The 16,867-nt window shown below is 53.7% G+C and overlaps 1 protein-coding gene across 2 annotated transcripts in view; it reads right to left on the reverse strand.

Moving 5' to 3' along the window:
• Window positions 1-13,814: 13,814 nt before the first annotated feature.
• The window catches only part of LOC140403073 (mitogen-activated protein kinase kinase kinase kinase 3-like), a 126,042-nt gene continuing 122,989 nt past the window's right edge, over window positions 13,815-16,867 (reverse strand). For both annotated transcript variants that reach the window (XM_072490725.1, XM_072490724.1), the window contains exons 12-13: window positions 14,940-14,995; window positions 13,815-14,051 (exon numbers count right to left, since the gene is read on the reverse strand). In XM_072490725.1, coding sequence (XP_072346826.1) covers window positions 13,964-14,051; window positions 14,940-14,995 — 144 coding nt within the window. In that variant the 3' untranslated portion in view covers window positions 13,815-13,963. The remainder of the gene's footprint in view (window positions 14,052-14,939; window positions 14,996-16,867) is intronic.

Below are 16,867 nucleotides of genomic sequence, written 5' to 3' on the forward strand. Positions count from 1 at the left end.
CCTGGCCGGGCTCACTGTCTACATATTGTTTTAAGAAGCCCTCCTGGATGCTCCTTACAAACTCCGCCCCGTCTAAGTCCCTGGCACTAAGTGAGTCCCAGTCAATATTGGGGAAGTTGAAGTCTCCCATCACCACAACCCTGTTGCTTTTACTCTTTTCCAAAATCTGTCTACCTATCTGCTCCTCTATCTCCCGCTGGCTGTTGGGAGGCCTATAGTAAACCCCCAACATTGTGACTGCACCCTTCTTATTCCTGATCTCTACCCATATAGCCTCACTGCCCTCTGAGGTGTCCTCCCGTAGTACAGCTGTGATATTCTCCCTAACCAGTAGCGCAACTCCGCCACCCCTTTTACATCCCCCTCTATCCAGCCTGAAACATCTAAATCCTGGAACGTTTAGCTGCCAATCCTGCCCTTCCCTCAACCAGGTCTCTGTAATGGCAACATCATCATAGTTCCAAGTAGTAATCCAAGCTCTAAGTTCATCTGCCTTACCCGTAATACTTCTTGCATAAAACATATGCACTTCAGGCCACCAGACCCGCTGTGTTCAGCAACTTCTCCCCGTCTGCTCTGCCTCAGAGCCCCACTGTCCCTATTCCTCCATCAATGCTCTCACCTTCCGACCTATTGCTCCCGTGCCCACCCCCTGCCACATGTTTACATTGAGAAACCCCTGACGGGAGAAGGACGCCTCCCTCGTGGCGGTAGGCCAGTACTGCAGCGTGACATGTTTACATTGAGAAACCCAAACGGGGGAGGGCGCCACCCTTGTGGCAGTAGGCCAATACTGCAGCGCATGTTTACATTGAGAAACCCCTGACGGGGAGAAAGACGCCGCCCTCTTGGCGGTAGGCCTGTACTGCAGCGTGACATGTTTACATTGATAAACCCCTGACGGAGCGAAGCACGCCGCCCTCGTGGCGGTAGGCCAGTACTGCAGCGTGACATGTTTACATTGATAAACCCCTGACGGGGAGAAAGACGCCGCCCTCGTGGCGGTAGGCCAGTACTGCAGCGTGACATGTTTACATTGAGAAACCCCTGACGGGGAGAAGGACGCCGCCCTCGTGGCGGTAGGCCAGTACTGCAGCGTGACATGTTTACATTGAGAAACCCCTGCCGGAGCGAAGCACGCCGCCCTCGTGGCGGGTAGGCCAGTACTGCAGCGTGACATGTTTACATTGAGAAAACCCCGACGGGGAGAAGGACGCCGCCCTCGTGGCGGTAGGCCAGTACTGCAGCGTGACATGTTTACATTGAGAAACCCCGACGGGGAGAAGGACGCCGCCCTCGTGGCGGTAGGCCAGTACTGCAGCGTGACATGTTTACATTGAGAAACCCCTGATGGGGAGAAGGACGCCGCCCTCTTGGCGGTAGGCCTGTACTGCAGCGTGACATGTTTACATTGATAAACCCCTGACGGGGAGAAGGACGCCGCCCTCGTGGCGGTAGGCCAGTACTGCAGCGTGACATGTTTACATTGAGAAACCCCTGATGGGGAGAAGGACGCCGCCCTCTTGGCGGTAGGCCTGTACTGCAGCGTGACATGTTTACATTGATAAACCCCTGACGGAGCGAAGCACGCCGCCCTCGTGGCGGTAGGCCAGTACTGCAGCGTGACATGTTTACATTGAGAAACTATGGTGGTGGGAGAGGGAAGAGCGCCGCTCTCGCGGCGGGAGGCCGGCACTGCAGCGTGACATGTTGACGCACATTTTCCTCACAGACCTAAAGCTGCCCAAATTGGGAATACGCCCGGGTGAGAACCCACCATCCAGAGCCCCGCCGCGCCTCATGTCGGCGGCTAAGCGGGTCCGGCATCGCCGCCACAAGATGGCGGCCGCGGCGGGGAGACGCCGAGCAGGGAAGGGGCGGGGCCAGCCAAGGGAAGGCCCCCCCCCATTCCATTCCCATTGGCCGGCAGTCGAACCAGACAGCTCCGGAGTCCGCCCCCATTGGCCTCGGCGCCCGTCAATCAGAGGCCGCCGCCCCCCCCCCCCCCACTGGCCGCCGCGCCACGTCGCTCGAGGCCGGTCTCACTGCCCATTGAAAGCGCGCCACGTCATTCAGAGGCGTGACAATGGGAGCCGGGCAGAGGGCGGGACGTCCCCTTGACCACCCCGCCCCTCATTGGTCCCGCGCCCGTCAGTCCAGGCGGGCTGCAGGCTGCCATTTGTCGGGGCGCCCGTCCGTCAAGCGGGCCGGAAGTGCGTGGTCATTGATTGACAGTTGGGGAGCTGCCCGCGGCCCAAGCGGCCGCCCATCCCCCCCGCGCCTCACCCTCACCTCTCTCCCGCGGTGCCTGACCGAACGAAGACATCATGTAGAAGCGGCCCGGCTCCTCCATCGGTGAGCAGTGCTGGCGACTTTCTTAATTTATCGTTTTGTTTCTTTTCTTCCCCCTTTATGGGTTGGGCTGGGCCGTGTCGCGGACTCGGACGCTCGCTCCTTTCTGTCTCGCTCGCTTCACTCGACCTCGAGCATGGCGGCGGAATAGGCCGGAGGCTGACTGCGCCTGCGCCCCTCCTCCATCCCGCCTCCCGGGCCCGCCCTCATTGGTTCAGCGCCGCGCCCATCCCCCGATTGGTAGGCAGCCGCGCCAATCAAAATGCGTCACGGCCCCCTCCACCCCTCCCTCTTCATTGGTCGGTTGGTCAAACGCGTCACGGCGCCCGTCCCCTCCGTCCGTTCATTGGCCGAGGCCCTCCTGCGCGTCGCCCGTTCCCTGCCGTCCACCCCCCCCCATCCGTCAAAGTACGTCACGGCCCAGCCTCCTCCGTCCGCTCATTGGCCGCGCCGGCTGCGCGTCACCCGTTCCCATTGACCCACCCTCGCGTCCGTCAAAAAGCGTCACGGGGACCGGCCGCTCATTGGCCGCGGCTCCGACCGTCGCCCGTTCCGATTGGTCGACGTTCGACGTCCATCAATGTGCGATTCGGTCCCGCCCCCTCCTTTCCGCCCGCTCATTGGCTCCCGGCCTGCGGCGTACTGAGCTCCTGAATGGTCGGGCTCCACGTCAATCATCGGTCCTCTTGCCCAATTGGACAGGCGTCGACCGCATCCGGAGACATCGCCCTCCCTATTGGTCCATCAGGGAGTTGGTCAATGGGAGAATGGGTGGGCGCCCCACCCTCCACACACGATGCGGGCGGGAGATAATTTATTTTTTGGGAGATAAATTTCTTGGTTCACAGACGGGGGGGGGGGGGGTGGCGCGCGCGGGCGGGAATTCTTTTTGATTTAGATTTCCCGCCTTTTCCTGCCCCTCGGGACGCTGATTAAATAACATTACATATTTTGCACCGAGGTTCAACACGGGGGACGTTTCGGACCCTCGAAGGGCCATCGCATCCCGGCACGTCCCAGGAGGAGGCCATTCGGCCCCTCGAGTGTGCGCCGACCCTTCAAAAGACTGCTCCACCTGCCCTGACATGGGTCCGGCGGTGGCGTAGAGGTGTGGGTGCTGACCGAGTCATCCAGGCACGCCCAGGGCGACCCTCCCGGCAACCGTCTTTCAGGACGTTTGGGAGGAAAACGGAGCACCCGGAGGAAACCCACGCAGACACGGGGAGAACGTGGCTTCCCTGTTCAATCACTGTTGAATCTCTGGGATCTTTCTCTGCAACCCAGCTGCAAGGCCACTTGGCGCTTTGTGCCTGTGAAGTATTTAATCCTTGAACTCCCAAGGTGAAACAGAACCTGCAGAAACAGGGGTGGGTCAGGTCATGCCAAACACCCCTGCTCGGAGACAGGCCCACGTGATCTGGTGGCCATGGGGCCGAAACCCGAAGAGACCAACTGAAATGGGATGGTTTCTCTCCCCCCCTCCCCCGGCTCAGTAATGCACAGCAGAGGGATGAAAGCTTTTTGGAGAGGTGGGGGGAACGTGAGGTCAAGAAAGAAGACACTGGAAGTTTAAGCATGGCAGGGAGGAGGGAGCCAACTGCAGACTGGGAATGACGGAGGGAATGTTCCTGTAATGCAGTATATCGGACGGAAGTGTGACGCGTAACGGAAGAGGTTGTACAGCGTAACTTGGTTGCATTAATGCCCACGAAACTTAGTTTGGAGCCATTGCAGCCTGTTAACCAACATTTAATTTGTGGATTATTTCTTTCATTAAAAGTCTTAAAATCTGGAATCTTGTCCTTTGGTCCTTTCTGATCCATGCTGGGAACTTTAGAAGAACATATAAGAACTAGGAGCAGGAGTCGGCAATCTGGCCCCTCGAGCCTGCTCCACCATTCAATGAGATCATGGCTGATCTTTTGTGGACTCATCTCCACTTTCCGGCCCGAACACCATAACCCTTAATCCCTTTATTCTTCAAAAAACTATCTATCTTTATCTTTAAAATATTTAATGAAGGAGCCTCTACTGCTTCACTGGGCAAGGAATTCCATAGATTCACAACCCTTTGGGTGAAGAAGTTCCTCCTAAACTCAGTCCTAAATCTACTTCCCCTTATTTTGAGGCTGTGCCCCCTAGTTCTGCTTTCACCCGCCAGTGGAAACAACCTGCCCGCATCTATCCTATCTATTCCCTCCATAATTTTATATGTTTCTAAATGATCCCCCGCATCCTTCTAAATTCCAACGAATACAGTCCCAGTCTACTCAACCTCTCCTCGTAATCCAACCCCCTCAACTCTGGGATTAACGTAGTGAATCTCCTCTGCACTCCCTCCAGCGCCAGTATGTCCTTTCTCAGGTAAGGAGACCAAAACTGAACACAATACTCCAGGTGTGGTCTCACTAACACCTTATACAATTGCAGCAGAACCTCCCTAGTCTTAAACTCCATCCCTCTAGCAATGAAGGACAAAATTCCATTCGCCGACTTCCGGGTGCGGCGATGACCAGCTGAGTCGCACGTTTCGGCAGCTCCCGGTGAAACGGACTTTTGGGCTCTTGATAGGAGCCCCAACGGCAATTTTGACGGCTAAAAACACTGTGCGGTAAACCAGAAGGGAATCCCCCCTGGATACGGATGAAAAAAGGAGGAGAAAGTGGCCGGCTTGCAGTGGATCCTTTAGAACAGCGGCAAGGAAGGCAAGCAAAAACCAAGATGGCGTCGGAAGGTGGCAGTTTAACATGGGGCCCTGAACAACAAGAGTTCTTGAAATGCTGTGTGGAAGAGCTCAAAAAGGAAATGAAGAAAGAGCTGTTGGCCCCGATACTACAGGCGATCGAAGCGCTAAAGGAGGAACAAAAGACCCAGGAGCGGGAGCTTCGGGTCGTGAAGGCAAAGGCAGCCGAGAATGAGGACGACATACAGGGCCTGGTGGTGAAGACGGAGATGCATGAGGCACATCAGAAACGCTGTGTGGAAAGGTTGGAGGCACTGGAGAACAACGCAAGGAGGAACAACTTGAGGATTCTTGGTCTTCCTGAAGGTGCGGAGGGAGCGGACGTCGGGGCATATGTGAGCACGATGCTGCACTCGTTAATGGGAGCGGAGGCCCCGGCGGGTCCGTTGGAGGTGGAGGGAGCATACCGAGTGATGGCGCGAGGACCGAGAGCAGGAGAAATTCCCAGAGCCATAGTGGTGAGATTCCTCCGTTTTAAGGATAGAGAAATGGTCCTTAGATGGGCAAAGAAAACTCGGAGCAGCAAATGGGAGAACGCAGTGATCCGCGTTTATCAAGACTGGAGGGCGGAGGTGGCGAGAAGGAGGACGAGCTTTAATCGGGCCAAGGCCGTGCTTCATAAAAAGAAGATAAAATTTGGAATGCTGCAACCGGCAAGACTGTGGGTCACATATCGAGGGAGGCACCACTACTTTGAGACGGCGGATGAAGCGTGGACTTTTATTGTGGAAGAAAAACTGGAATGAGCGGGTTATTAAAAAGAACGTTTGAACAAAGTGGTGGGGCGAATGTGGGGGGCGAAGAGGGGGGTTAAAAAGGGGGGAAAGAGGAGTTTTATGTACTAATCCTGCGATGTGGTAACTTTTCTCTCTTCCACAGGTGGTGATGGGGGGTGGAGGGGAGGTGGAGGAGATGGGGCGTTGGCCATTGGGGGCGGGGCCAAGGGAGAAGCGCGGGCTTGGTTCCCGCGCTATGATAATCATGGCGGGAATAGAGAAGCAGGAAGGAGGGGGCGTCGCACGGTGCGAGCCGAGGTCACGGGGGGAAGCCGAGGTCGGCCAGAGTTTGCTGACTTCTGGGAGCAACATGGGGGGAGTAATTACGCTAGCGGGGGATCTAGCGGGGAGGGGTGGGAGGGGGGAATTACTGGGTTGCTGCTGCTGGGGAAAGGGGGGAGCTGGTATGGGAGAGGATGGGCGGGGGGGCACCGCCTGGGGGAGATACAGCTGCGTGGGAACCGGGTGAGGAGCTGGAAAAAGGGGATGGCTAATCGACAAGGGGGGGTGGGGGGGGGGTGGTAGGAAGCCCCCCAACCCGGCTGATCACGTGGAACGTGAGAGGGCTGAACGGGCCGATAAAGAGGGCACGGGTACTCGCACACCTTAAGAAACTTAAGGCAGATGTGGTTATGTTACAGGAAACGCACCTGAAACTGATAGACCAGGTTAGGCTACGCAAAGGATGGGTGGGGCAGGTGTTCCATTCGGGGCTAGATGCGAAAAACAGGGGGGTGGCTATATTAGTGGGGAAGCGGGTAATGTTCGAGGCAAAGACTATAGTGGCGGATAGTGGGGGCAGATACGTGATGGTGAGTGGCAAACTACAGGGGGAGACGGTGGTTTTGGTAAACGTATATGCCCCGAACTGGGATGATGCCAATTTTATGAGGCGGATGCTAGGACGCATTCCGGACCTAGAGATGGGAAAGCTGATAATGGGGGGAGATTTTAATACGGTGTTGGAACCAGGGCTGGATAGGTCGAAGTCCAGGACTGGAAGGAGGCCGGCAGCAGCCAAGGTACTTAAAGATTTTATGGAGCAGATGGGAGGAGTAGACCCGTGGAGATTTAGCAGACCTAGGAGTAACGAGTTCTCGTTTTTCTCCTATGTCCATAAAGTCTACTCGCGAATAGACTTTTTTGTGCTGGGAAGGGCGTTGATCCCGAAGGTGAGGGGAACAGAGTATACGGCTATAGCCATTTCGGATCACGCTCCACACTGGGTGGACTTGGAGATAAGGGAGGAAACAGGAGGGCGCCCACCCTGGAGAATGGACATGGGACTAATGGCAGATGAGGGGGTGTGTCTAAGGGTGAGGGGGTGCATTGAAAAGTACTTGGAACTCAATGATAATGGGGAGGTCCAGGTGGGAGTGGTCTGGGAGGCGCTGAAGGCGGTGGTTAGAGGGGAGCTGATATCAATAAGGGCACATAAAGGGAAGCAGGAGAGTAAGGAACGGGAGCGGTTGCTGCAAGAACTTTTGAGGGTGGACAGACAATATGCGGAAGCACCGGAGGAGGGACTGTACAGGGAAAGGCAAAGGCTACATGTAGAATTTTACTTGCTGACTACGGGCACTGCAGAGGCACAATGGAGGAAGGCACAGGGTGTACAGTATGAATATGGGGAGAAGGCGAGCAGGTTGCTGGCACACCAATTGAGGAAAAGGGGAGCAGCGAGGGAAATAGGGGGAGTGAGGGATGAGGAAGGAGAGATGGAGCGGGGAGCGGAGAGAGTGAATGGAGTGTTCAAGACATTTTATAAAAAATTATATGAAGCTCAACCCCCGGATGGGAGGGAGAGAATGATGGGCTTTTTGGATCGGCTGGAATTTCCCAAGGTGGAAGAGCAGGAAAGGGTGGGACTGGGAGCACAGATCGAGGTAGAAGAAGTGGTGAAAGGAATTAGGAGCATGCAGGCGGGAAAGGCCCCGGGACCGGATGGATTCCCAGTCGAATTCTATGGAAAATATGTGGACTTGCTCGCCCCGGTATTGACGAGGACCTTTAATGAGGCAAAGGAAAGGGGACAACTGCCCCCGACTATGTCTGAAGCAACGATATCGCTTCTCTTAAAGAAGGAAAAGGACCCGCTACAATGCGGGTCCTATAGACCTATTTCCCTCCTAAATGTAGATGCCAAGATCCTGGCCAAGGTAATGGCAATGAGAATAGAGGAATGTGTCCCGGGGGTGATCCACGAGGACCAAACTGGGTTTGTGAAGGGGAGACAGCTGAACACGAATATACGGAGGCTGTTAGGGGTAATGATGATGCCCCCACCAGAGGGGGAAACGGAGATAGTAGTGGCGATGGATGCCGAGAAAGCATTTGATAGAGTGGAGTGGGATTATTTGTGGGAGGTGTTGAGGAGATTTGGTTTTGGAGAGGGGTATGTTAGATGGGTGCAGCTGTTGTATAGGGCCCCGATGGCGAGCGTGGTCACGAATGGATGGGGATCTGCATATTTTCGGCTCCATAGAGGGACAAGGCAGGGATGCCCTCTGTCCCCATTATTGTTTGCACTGGCGATTGAGCCCCTGGCGATAGCGTTGAGGGGTTCCAAGAAGTGGAGGGGAGTACTTAGAGGAGGAGAAGAACACCGGGTATCTTTGTATGCGGACGATTTGTTACTATATGTGGCAGACCCGGCGGAGGGGATGCCAGAAATAATGCGGATACTTGGGGAGTTTGGGGATTTTTCAGGGTATAAATTGAACATGGGGAAAAGTGAGTTGTTTGTGGTGCATCCAGGGGAGCAGAGTAGAGAAATAGAGGACCTACCGTTGAGGAAGGTAACAAGGGACTTTCGTTACCTGGGGATCCAGATAGCCAAGAATTGGGGCACATTGCATAGGTTAAATTTAACGCGGTTGGTGGAACAAATGGAGGAGGATTTCAAGAGATGGGATATGGTATCCCTGTCACTGGCAGGGAGGGTGCAGGCGGTTAAGATGGTGGTCCTCCCGAGATTCCTCTTTGTGTTTCAGTGCCTCCCGGTGGTGATCACGAAGGCTTTTTTTAAAAGGATTGAAAAGAGCATCATGGGTTTTGTGTGGGCCGGGAAGACCCCGAGAGTGAGGAAGGGATTCTTACAGCGTAGCAGGGATAGGGGGGGGGGGGCTGGCACTACCGAGCCTAAGTGAGTATTATTGGGCCGCTAATATTTCAATGGTGAGTAAGTGGATGGGAGAGGGAGCGGCGTGGAAGAGATTAGAGAGGGCGTCCTGTAGGGGGACTAGCCTACAGGCTATGGTGACAGCCCCATTGCCGTTCTCACCGAGGAACTACACCACAAGCCCGGTGGTGGTAGCTACACTGAAGATTTGGGGACAGTGGAGACGGCATAGGGGAAAGACTGGAGCCTTGGGGGGGGTCCCTGATAAGAAACAACCATAGGTTTGCCCAGGGGGGAATGGATGGGGGATATGGAATGTGGCAAAGAGCAAGAATAACGCAACTGAAAGATCTGTTTGTGGATGGGAAGTTCGCGAGTCTGGGAGCGCTGACCGAGAAATATGGGTTGCCCCAAGGGAATGCATTCAGGTATATGCAACTGAGGGCTTTTGCGAGGCAACAGGTGAGGGAATTCCCGCAGCTCCCGACACAAGAGGTGCAGGACAGAGTGATCTCAAAGACATGGGTGGGGGATGGTAAGGTGTCATATATATAGGGAAATGAGGGACGAAGGGGAGACTATGGTAGATGAACTAAAAGGGAAATGGGAAGAAGAGCTGGGGGAGGAGATCGAGGAGGGGCTGTGGGCAGATGCCCTAAGCAGGGTAAACTCGTCGTCCTCGTGTGCCAGGCTAAGCCTGATTCAGTTTAAGGTATTACACAGGGCGCATATGACTGGAGCACGGCTCAGTAAATTTTTTGGGGTGGAGGATAGGTGTGCGAGGTGCTCGAGAAGCCCAGCGAATCATACCCTTATGTTTTGGTCATGCCCGGCACTACAGGGGTTTTGGATGGGGGTGACAAAGGTGCTTTCAAAAGTAGTGGGGGTCCGGGTCGAACCAAGCTGGGGGTTGGCTATATTTGGGGTTGCACAAGAGCCGGGAGTGCAGGAGGCAAGAGAGGCCGATGTTTTGGCCTTTGCGTCCCTAGTAGCCCGGCGCAGGATATTGCTAATGTGGAAAGAAGCCAAGCCCCCGGGGGTGGAGACCTGGATAAATGACATGGCGGGGTTTATAAAGCTAGAGCGGATTAAGTTCTTTCTAAGGGGGTCGGCTCAAGGGTTCACCAGGCGGTGGCAACCGTTCGTCGAATACCTCGCAGAAAGATAGATGGAATGGAAAAAAGAAGGCAGCAGCAGCAGCCCAGGATCGGGGGGGGGGGGGGGGGGGGACCAGAAGGACTCTCAGGGTTGTTAATATATACTGTATAGTATGTATAGGTCGTTGCTACAGATAATTATATATTGGACTGTTAAATTATATTTTTGGAGAGTGTTACTTGTGATAAGGCAGTTGCCAATTAGGGTTAGTTTTCATTTTTGTTATTTATTATTTATTCATTTTCTGTTTATAAAAGAGGTCATTGTTATTTGTGTTGTTATAATATTGTGTAAAGGATGCACAATGTACTGTGTTGGTTGACCAAAAATTTTCAATAAAATATTTTATTAAAAAAAAAAAATTCCATTCGCCTTCTTAAACCAACTTTTTGTGACTCATGCACTAGCACACCCAGGTCTCTCTGCACAGCAGCATGTTTTAATATTTTATCATTTAAATAATAATCCCTTTTGATGTTATTCCTACCAAACTGGATAACCTCACATTTGTCAACATTGTATTCCATCTGCCAGACCCTAGCCCATTCGCTTAGCCAATCCAAATCCCTCTGCAGACTTCCGGTATCCTCTGCACTTTTTGCTTTACCACTCATCTTAGTGTCGTCTGCAAACTTGGACACATTGCCCTTGGTCCCCAACTCCAAATCATCTATGTAAATTGTGAACAGTTGTGGGCCCAACACTGATCCCTGAGGGACACCACTAGCTACTGATTGCCAACCAGAGAAACACCCATTAATCCCCACTCTTTGCTTTCTATTAATTAACCAATCCTCTATCCATGCTACTACTTTCCCCTTAATGCCATGCATCTTTACCTTATGCAACAACCTTTTGTGTGGCACCTTGTCAAAGGCTTTCTGGAAATCCAGATATACCACATCCATTGGCTCCCCGTTATCTACCGCACTGGTAATGTCCTCAAAAAATTCCACTAAATTAGTTAGGCACGACCTGCCCTTTATGAACCCATACTGCGTCTGCCCAATGGGACAATTTCCATCCAGATGCCTCGCTATTTCTTCCTTGATGATAGATTCCAGCATCTTCCCTGCTACCGAAGTTAGGCTCACTGGCCTATAATTACCCGCTTTCTGCCTACCTCCTTTTTTAAACAGTGGTGTCACGTTTGCTAATTTCCAATCCGCCGGGACCACCCCAGAGTCTAGTGAATTTTGGGAAATTATCACTAGTGCATTTGTAATTTCCCTAGCCATCTCTTTTAGCACTCTGGGATGCATTCCATCAGGTCCAGGAGACTTGTCTACTTTTAGCCCCATTATCTTGCCCATCACTACCTCCTTAGTGATGACACTCGTCTCAAGATCCTCACCTGTCATAGCCTCATTTCCATCAGTCTCGGTTGATGTTATTGCTCAAGACAGGAATGCCAAAGAAACAATAGGGACAGGTGACTAAAAGTTCGTCAAATGTAATTTTCAGGAGGAGAAAGAGGCAGATGGGTTTACGGAGGGGATTCCAGAGCTCAGCGCCCCCCCCCCCCCCCAGGCAATGGCGGAGCGATGGGAATGGGGGGGGGGGATGGTCAAGAGGCCGGAATGGGAGGAGCGCAGAGATCTCGGAGGGTTGTAGGGGCTGGAGGAGGTTACAGAGATAGGGAGGGGTGTAGGGGGCTGGAGGAGGTTACAGAGATAGGGAGGGGTGTAGGGGCTGGAGGAGGTTACAGAGATAGGGAGGGGTGTAGGGACTGGAGGAGGTTACAGAGATAGGTAGGATTGTTGGGGCTGGAGGAGGTTACAGAGATAGGGAGGGTGTAGGGGCTGGAGGAGGTTACTTAGATAGGGAGGGCTGTAGGGGCTGGAGAAGGTTACAGAGATAGGGAGGGTTGTAGGGGCTGGAGGAGGTTACAGAGATAGGGAGGGGTGTAGGGGCTGGAGGAGGTTACAGAGATAGGGAGGGTTGTAGGGGCTGGAGGAGGTTACAGAGATAGGGAGGGTTGTAGGGACTGGAAGCGGTTACAGAGATGGGAGGATTGTAGGGACTGGAGGAGGTTACAGAGATAGGTAGGATTGTTGGGGCTGGAGGAGGTTACAGAGATAGGGAGGGTGTAGGGGCTGGAGGAGGTTACTTAGATAGGGAGGGCTGTAGGGGCTGGAGAAGGTTACAGAGATAGGGAGGGTTGTAGGGACTGGAAGCGGTTACAGAGATAGGGAGGGTTGTAGGGACTGGAGGAGGTTACTGAAATATGGAGGATTGTAGGAGCTGGAGGAGGTTACAGAGATTGGGAGGGTTGTAGGGGCTGGAGGCGGTTACAGTGATAGGGAGGGTTGTAGGGGCTGGAGGCGGTTATAGAGATAGGAAGGGGTGTAGGGACTGGAGGCGGTTACAGAGATAGGGTGGGTTGTAGGCGCAGGAGGAGGTTACAGAGATAGGGAGGGGTTGTAGGGACTGGAGGAGGTTACAGAGATAGGGAGGGGTGTAGGGACTGGAGGCGGTTACAGAGATAGGGAGGGTTGTAGGGTCTGGAGGCGGTTATAGAGATAGGAAGGGGTGTAGGGACTGGAGGAGGTTACAGAGATAGGGAGGGGTGTAGGGTCTGGAGGCGGTTATAGAGATAGGAAGGGGTGTAGGAACCGGAGGAGGTTACAGAGATAGGGAGGGTTGTAGGGACGGGAGGAGGTTACAGAGATAGGGAGGGTTGTAGGGACTGGAGGAGGTTACAGAGATAGGGAGGGTTGTAGGGACTGGAGGAGGTTACAGAGATAGGGAGGGTTGGAGGGGCTGGAGGAGGTTATAGAGATAGGGAGGGTGTCGGGACTGGAGGCGGTTATAGAGATAGGGAGGGTTGTAGGGACTGGAGGAGGTTACAGAGATAGGGAGGGTGTCGGGGCTGGAGGCGGTTATAGAGATAGTGAGGGTTGTCGGGACTGGAGGCGGTTATAGAGATAGGGAGGGTTGTCAGGACTGGAGGCGGTTATAGAGATAGGGAGGGTTGTCGGGACTGGAGGCGGTTATAGAGATAGGGAGGGTTGTCGGGACTGGAGGCGGTTATAGAGATAGGGAGGGTTGTAGGGACTGGAGGAGGTTACAGAGATAGGGAGGGTTGTCGGGACTGGAGGCGGTTATAGAGATAGGGAGGGTTGTAGGGGCTGGAGGCGGTTATAGAGATAGTGAGGGGTGTCGGGGCTGGGAGGAGGTTACAGAGATAGGGAGGGTTGTAGGGGCTGGAGGAGGTTACAGAGATAGGGAGGGTTGTAGGGGCTGGAGGAGGTGACAGAGATAGGGAGGGTTGTAGGGCTGGAGGAGGTTACAGAGATAGGGAGGGTTGTAGGGACTGGAGGAGGTTACAGAGATAGGGAGGGTTGTAGGGGCTGGAGGAGGTTACAGAGATAGGGAGGGTTGTAGGGACTGGAGGAGGTTACAGAGATAGGGAGGGTTGTCGGGACTGGAGGAGGTTACAGAGATAGGGAGGGGTGTAGGGACTGGAGGAGGTTACAGAGATAGGGAGGGTTGTCGGGACTGGAGGTGGTTATAGAGATAGGAAGGGTTGTAGGGACTGGAGGTGGTTATAGAGATAGGGAGGGTTGTCGGGACTGGAGGTGGTTATAGAGATAGGGAGGGTTGTCGGGACTGGAGGTGGTTATAGAGATAGGGTGATCTCGTTTAGAAGTGACACAAATGCTTGATTGGAAAGTTAACTTTGAGTTTAATCTGGACATTTACACAATCACTTAAATAACACGTAACCCAAGACCTTCCTGAACCCGGAGAGGTTTCGTCTCTTCGAAGATCCGCGCCGCTCCCATTCCCAACACTCCCACGGCTCCCGTGTCAGTAAGTGCTCTTGTGGCCTGTGAGGATGTAGAGATTACTCTGGGCGTCTGGATTGTCAGTCGGTGTGCTCTCCAGAATAATATCCCTGTGGGAAGACAACCCATCCGTATTAGCAGGCAAGGGTCCGACCACTGCAGCTGGCCACTCGGCTGATCAAACCAATTCGCTCCGCTCCCTCCCAGCAGGTTTCCCTTTCCCGATACTTTGGAATATTGCGCCTGATGATGAACCTCTCTGGCTGTGAAAGTCGGGCTGTTTTTCCACAGCTGGACCGACAGCGGAGGATCGGGCAGGATATGGATCGGTTGGGGACTTGGGCAGAGAGGTGGCAGATGGAGTTTAATCCGAACAAATGCGAGGTAATGCATTTTGGAAGGTCTAATGCAGGTAGGGAATATACAGTGAATGGTAGAACCCTCAAGAGTATTGACAGGCAGAGAGATCTAGGAGTACAGGTCCACGGGTCACTGAAAGGGGCAACACAGGTGGAGAAGGTAGTCAAGAAGGCATATGGCATGCTTGCCTTCATTGGCCGGGGCATTGAGTATAAGAATTGGCAAGTCATGTTGCAGCTGAAGAGAACCTTAGTTAGGCCACACTTGGAGTATAGTGTTCAATTCTGGTCGCCACACTACCAGAAGGATGTGGAGGCTTTCGAGAGGGTGCAGAAGAGATTTACCAGAATGTTGCCTGGTATGGAGGGCATTAGCTATGAGGAGCGGTTGGATAAACTCGATTGTTTTCACTGGAATGACCGAGGGTGAGGGGCGACCTGATAGAGGTCCACAAGATTATGAGGGGCATGGACAGAGTGGGTAGTCAGAGGCTTTTCCCCAGGGTAGAAGAATCCCGCTTGGAAGTGAGGGGAGCTCCTCTCTGCACCCTGGGGCTGAGTGGGTGGTGCCTCGCTCGCTCCCTCCGAACATGGTCCAACTGACCAACAGGACAACTGACACCCCACCGGGATTCTCACCTCTGGGTGCCCAGCACACGGAACATCCTCGTTTCATCTGTTATTTCCTGAGTTATCTACAGAGGGAAATCAAAGTAGGAAACATAATCTCTCCACAGTGTCTCTCCCAACCAGTACTGTACCCCAGTGTTATACAGTGACAGACCCGTCCCCACCAGTACTGTACCCCAGTGTTATACAGTGACAGACCCGTCCCCACCAGTACTGTACCCCAGTGTTATACAGTGACAGACCCGTCCCCACCAGTACTGTACCCCAGTGTTATACAGTGACAGACCCGTCCCCACCAGTACTGTACCCCAGTGTTACACAGTGACAGACCCGTCCCCACCAGTACTGTACCCCAGTGTTATACAGTGACAGACCCGTCCCCACCAGTACTGTACCCCAGTGTTATACAGTGACAGACCCATCCCCACCAGTACTGTACCCCAGTGTTATACAGTGACAGACCCATCCCCACCAGTACTGTACCCCAGTGTTATACAGTGACAGACCCGTCCCCACCAGTACTGTACCCCAGTGTTATACAGTGACAGACCCGTCCCCACCAGTACTGTACCCCAGTGTTATACAGTGACAGACCCGTCCCCAACAGTACTGTACCCCAGTGTTATACAGTGACAGACCCGTCCCCACCAGTACTGTACCCCAGTGTTATACAGTGACAGACCCGTCCCCACCAGTACTGTACCGCAGTGTTATACAGTGACAGACCCGTCCCCACCAGTACTGTACCACAGTGTTATACAGTGACAGACCCATCCCCACCAGTACTGTACCCCAGTGTTATACAGTGACAGACCCGTCCCCACCAGTACTGTACCGCAGTGTTATACAGTGACAGATCCGTCCCCACCAGTACTGTACCCCAGTGTTATACAGGGACAGACCCGTCCCCACCAGTACTGTACCCCAGTGTTATACAGTGACAGACCCGTCCCCACCAGTACTGTACCCCAGTGTTATACAGTTACAGACCCGTCCCCACCAGTACTGTACCCCAGTGTTATACAGTGACAGACCCGTCCCCAACAGTACTGTACCCCAGTGTTATACAGTGACAGACCCGTCCCCACCAGTACTGTACCCCAGTGTTATAGAGTGACAGACCCGTCCCCACCAGTACTGTACCCCAGTGTTATAGAGTGACAGACCCGTCCCCACCAGTACTGTACCGCAGTGTTATACAGTGACAGACCCGTCCCCACCAGTACTGTACCACAGTGTTATACAGTGACAGACCCATCCCCACCAGTACTGTACCCCAGTGTTATACAGTGACAGACCCGTCCCCACCAGTACTGTACCGCAGTGTTATACAGTGACAGACCCATCCCCACCAGTACTGTACCCCAGTGTTATACAGTGACAGACCCATCCCCACCAGTACTGTACCACAGTGTTATACAGTGACAGACCCGTCCCCACCATTACTGTACCCCAGTGTTATACAGTGACAGACCCATCCCCACCAGTACTGTAGCCCAGTGTTATACAGTGACAGACCCGTCCCCACCAGTACTGTACCCCAGTGTTATACAGTGACAGACCCATCCCCACCAGTACTGTACCACAGTGTTATACAGTGACAGACCCGTCCCCACCATTACTGTACCCCAGTGTTATACAGTGACAGACCCGTCCCCACCAGTACTGTACCCCAGTGTTATACAGTGACAGACCCGTCCCCACCAGTACTGTACCCCAGTGTTATACAGTGTCAGACCCGTCCCCACCAGTACTGTATCCCCGTGTTATACAGTGACAGACCAGTCCCCACCAGTACTGTACCCCAGTGTTACACAGTGACAGACCCGTCCCCACCAGTACTGTACCCCAGTGTTATACAGTGACAGACCCATCCCCACCAGTACTGTACCCCAGTGTTATACAGTGACAGACCCATCCCCACCAGTACTGTACCC

The sequence above is a fragment of the Scyliorhinus torazame genome, chromosome 26 (genome assembly GCF_047496885.1).
Source record: "Scyliorhinus torazame isolate Kashiwa2021f chromosome 26, sScyTor2.1, whole genome shotgun sequence".
Lineage (NCBI taxonomy): Eukaryota > Metazoa > Chordata > Chondrichthyes > Carcharhiniformes > Scyliorhinidae > Scyliorhinus > Scyliorhinus torazame.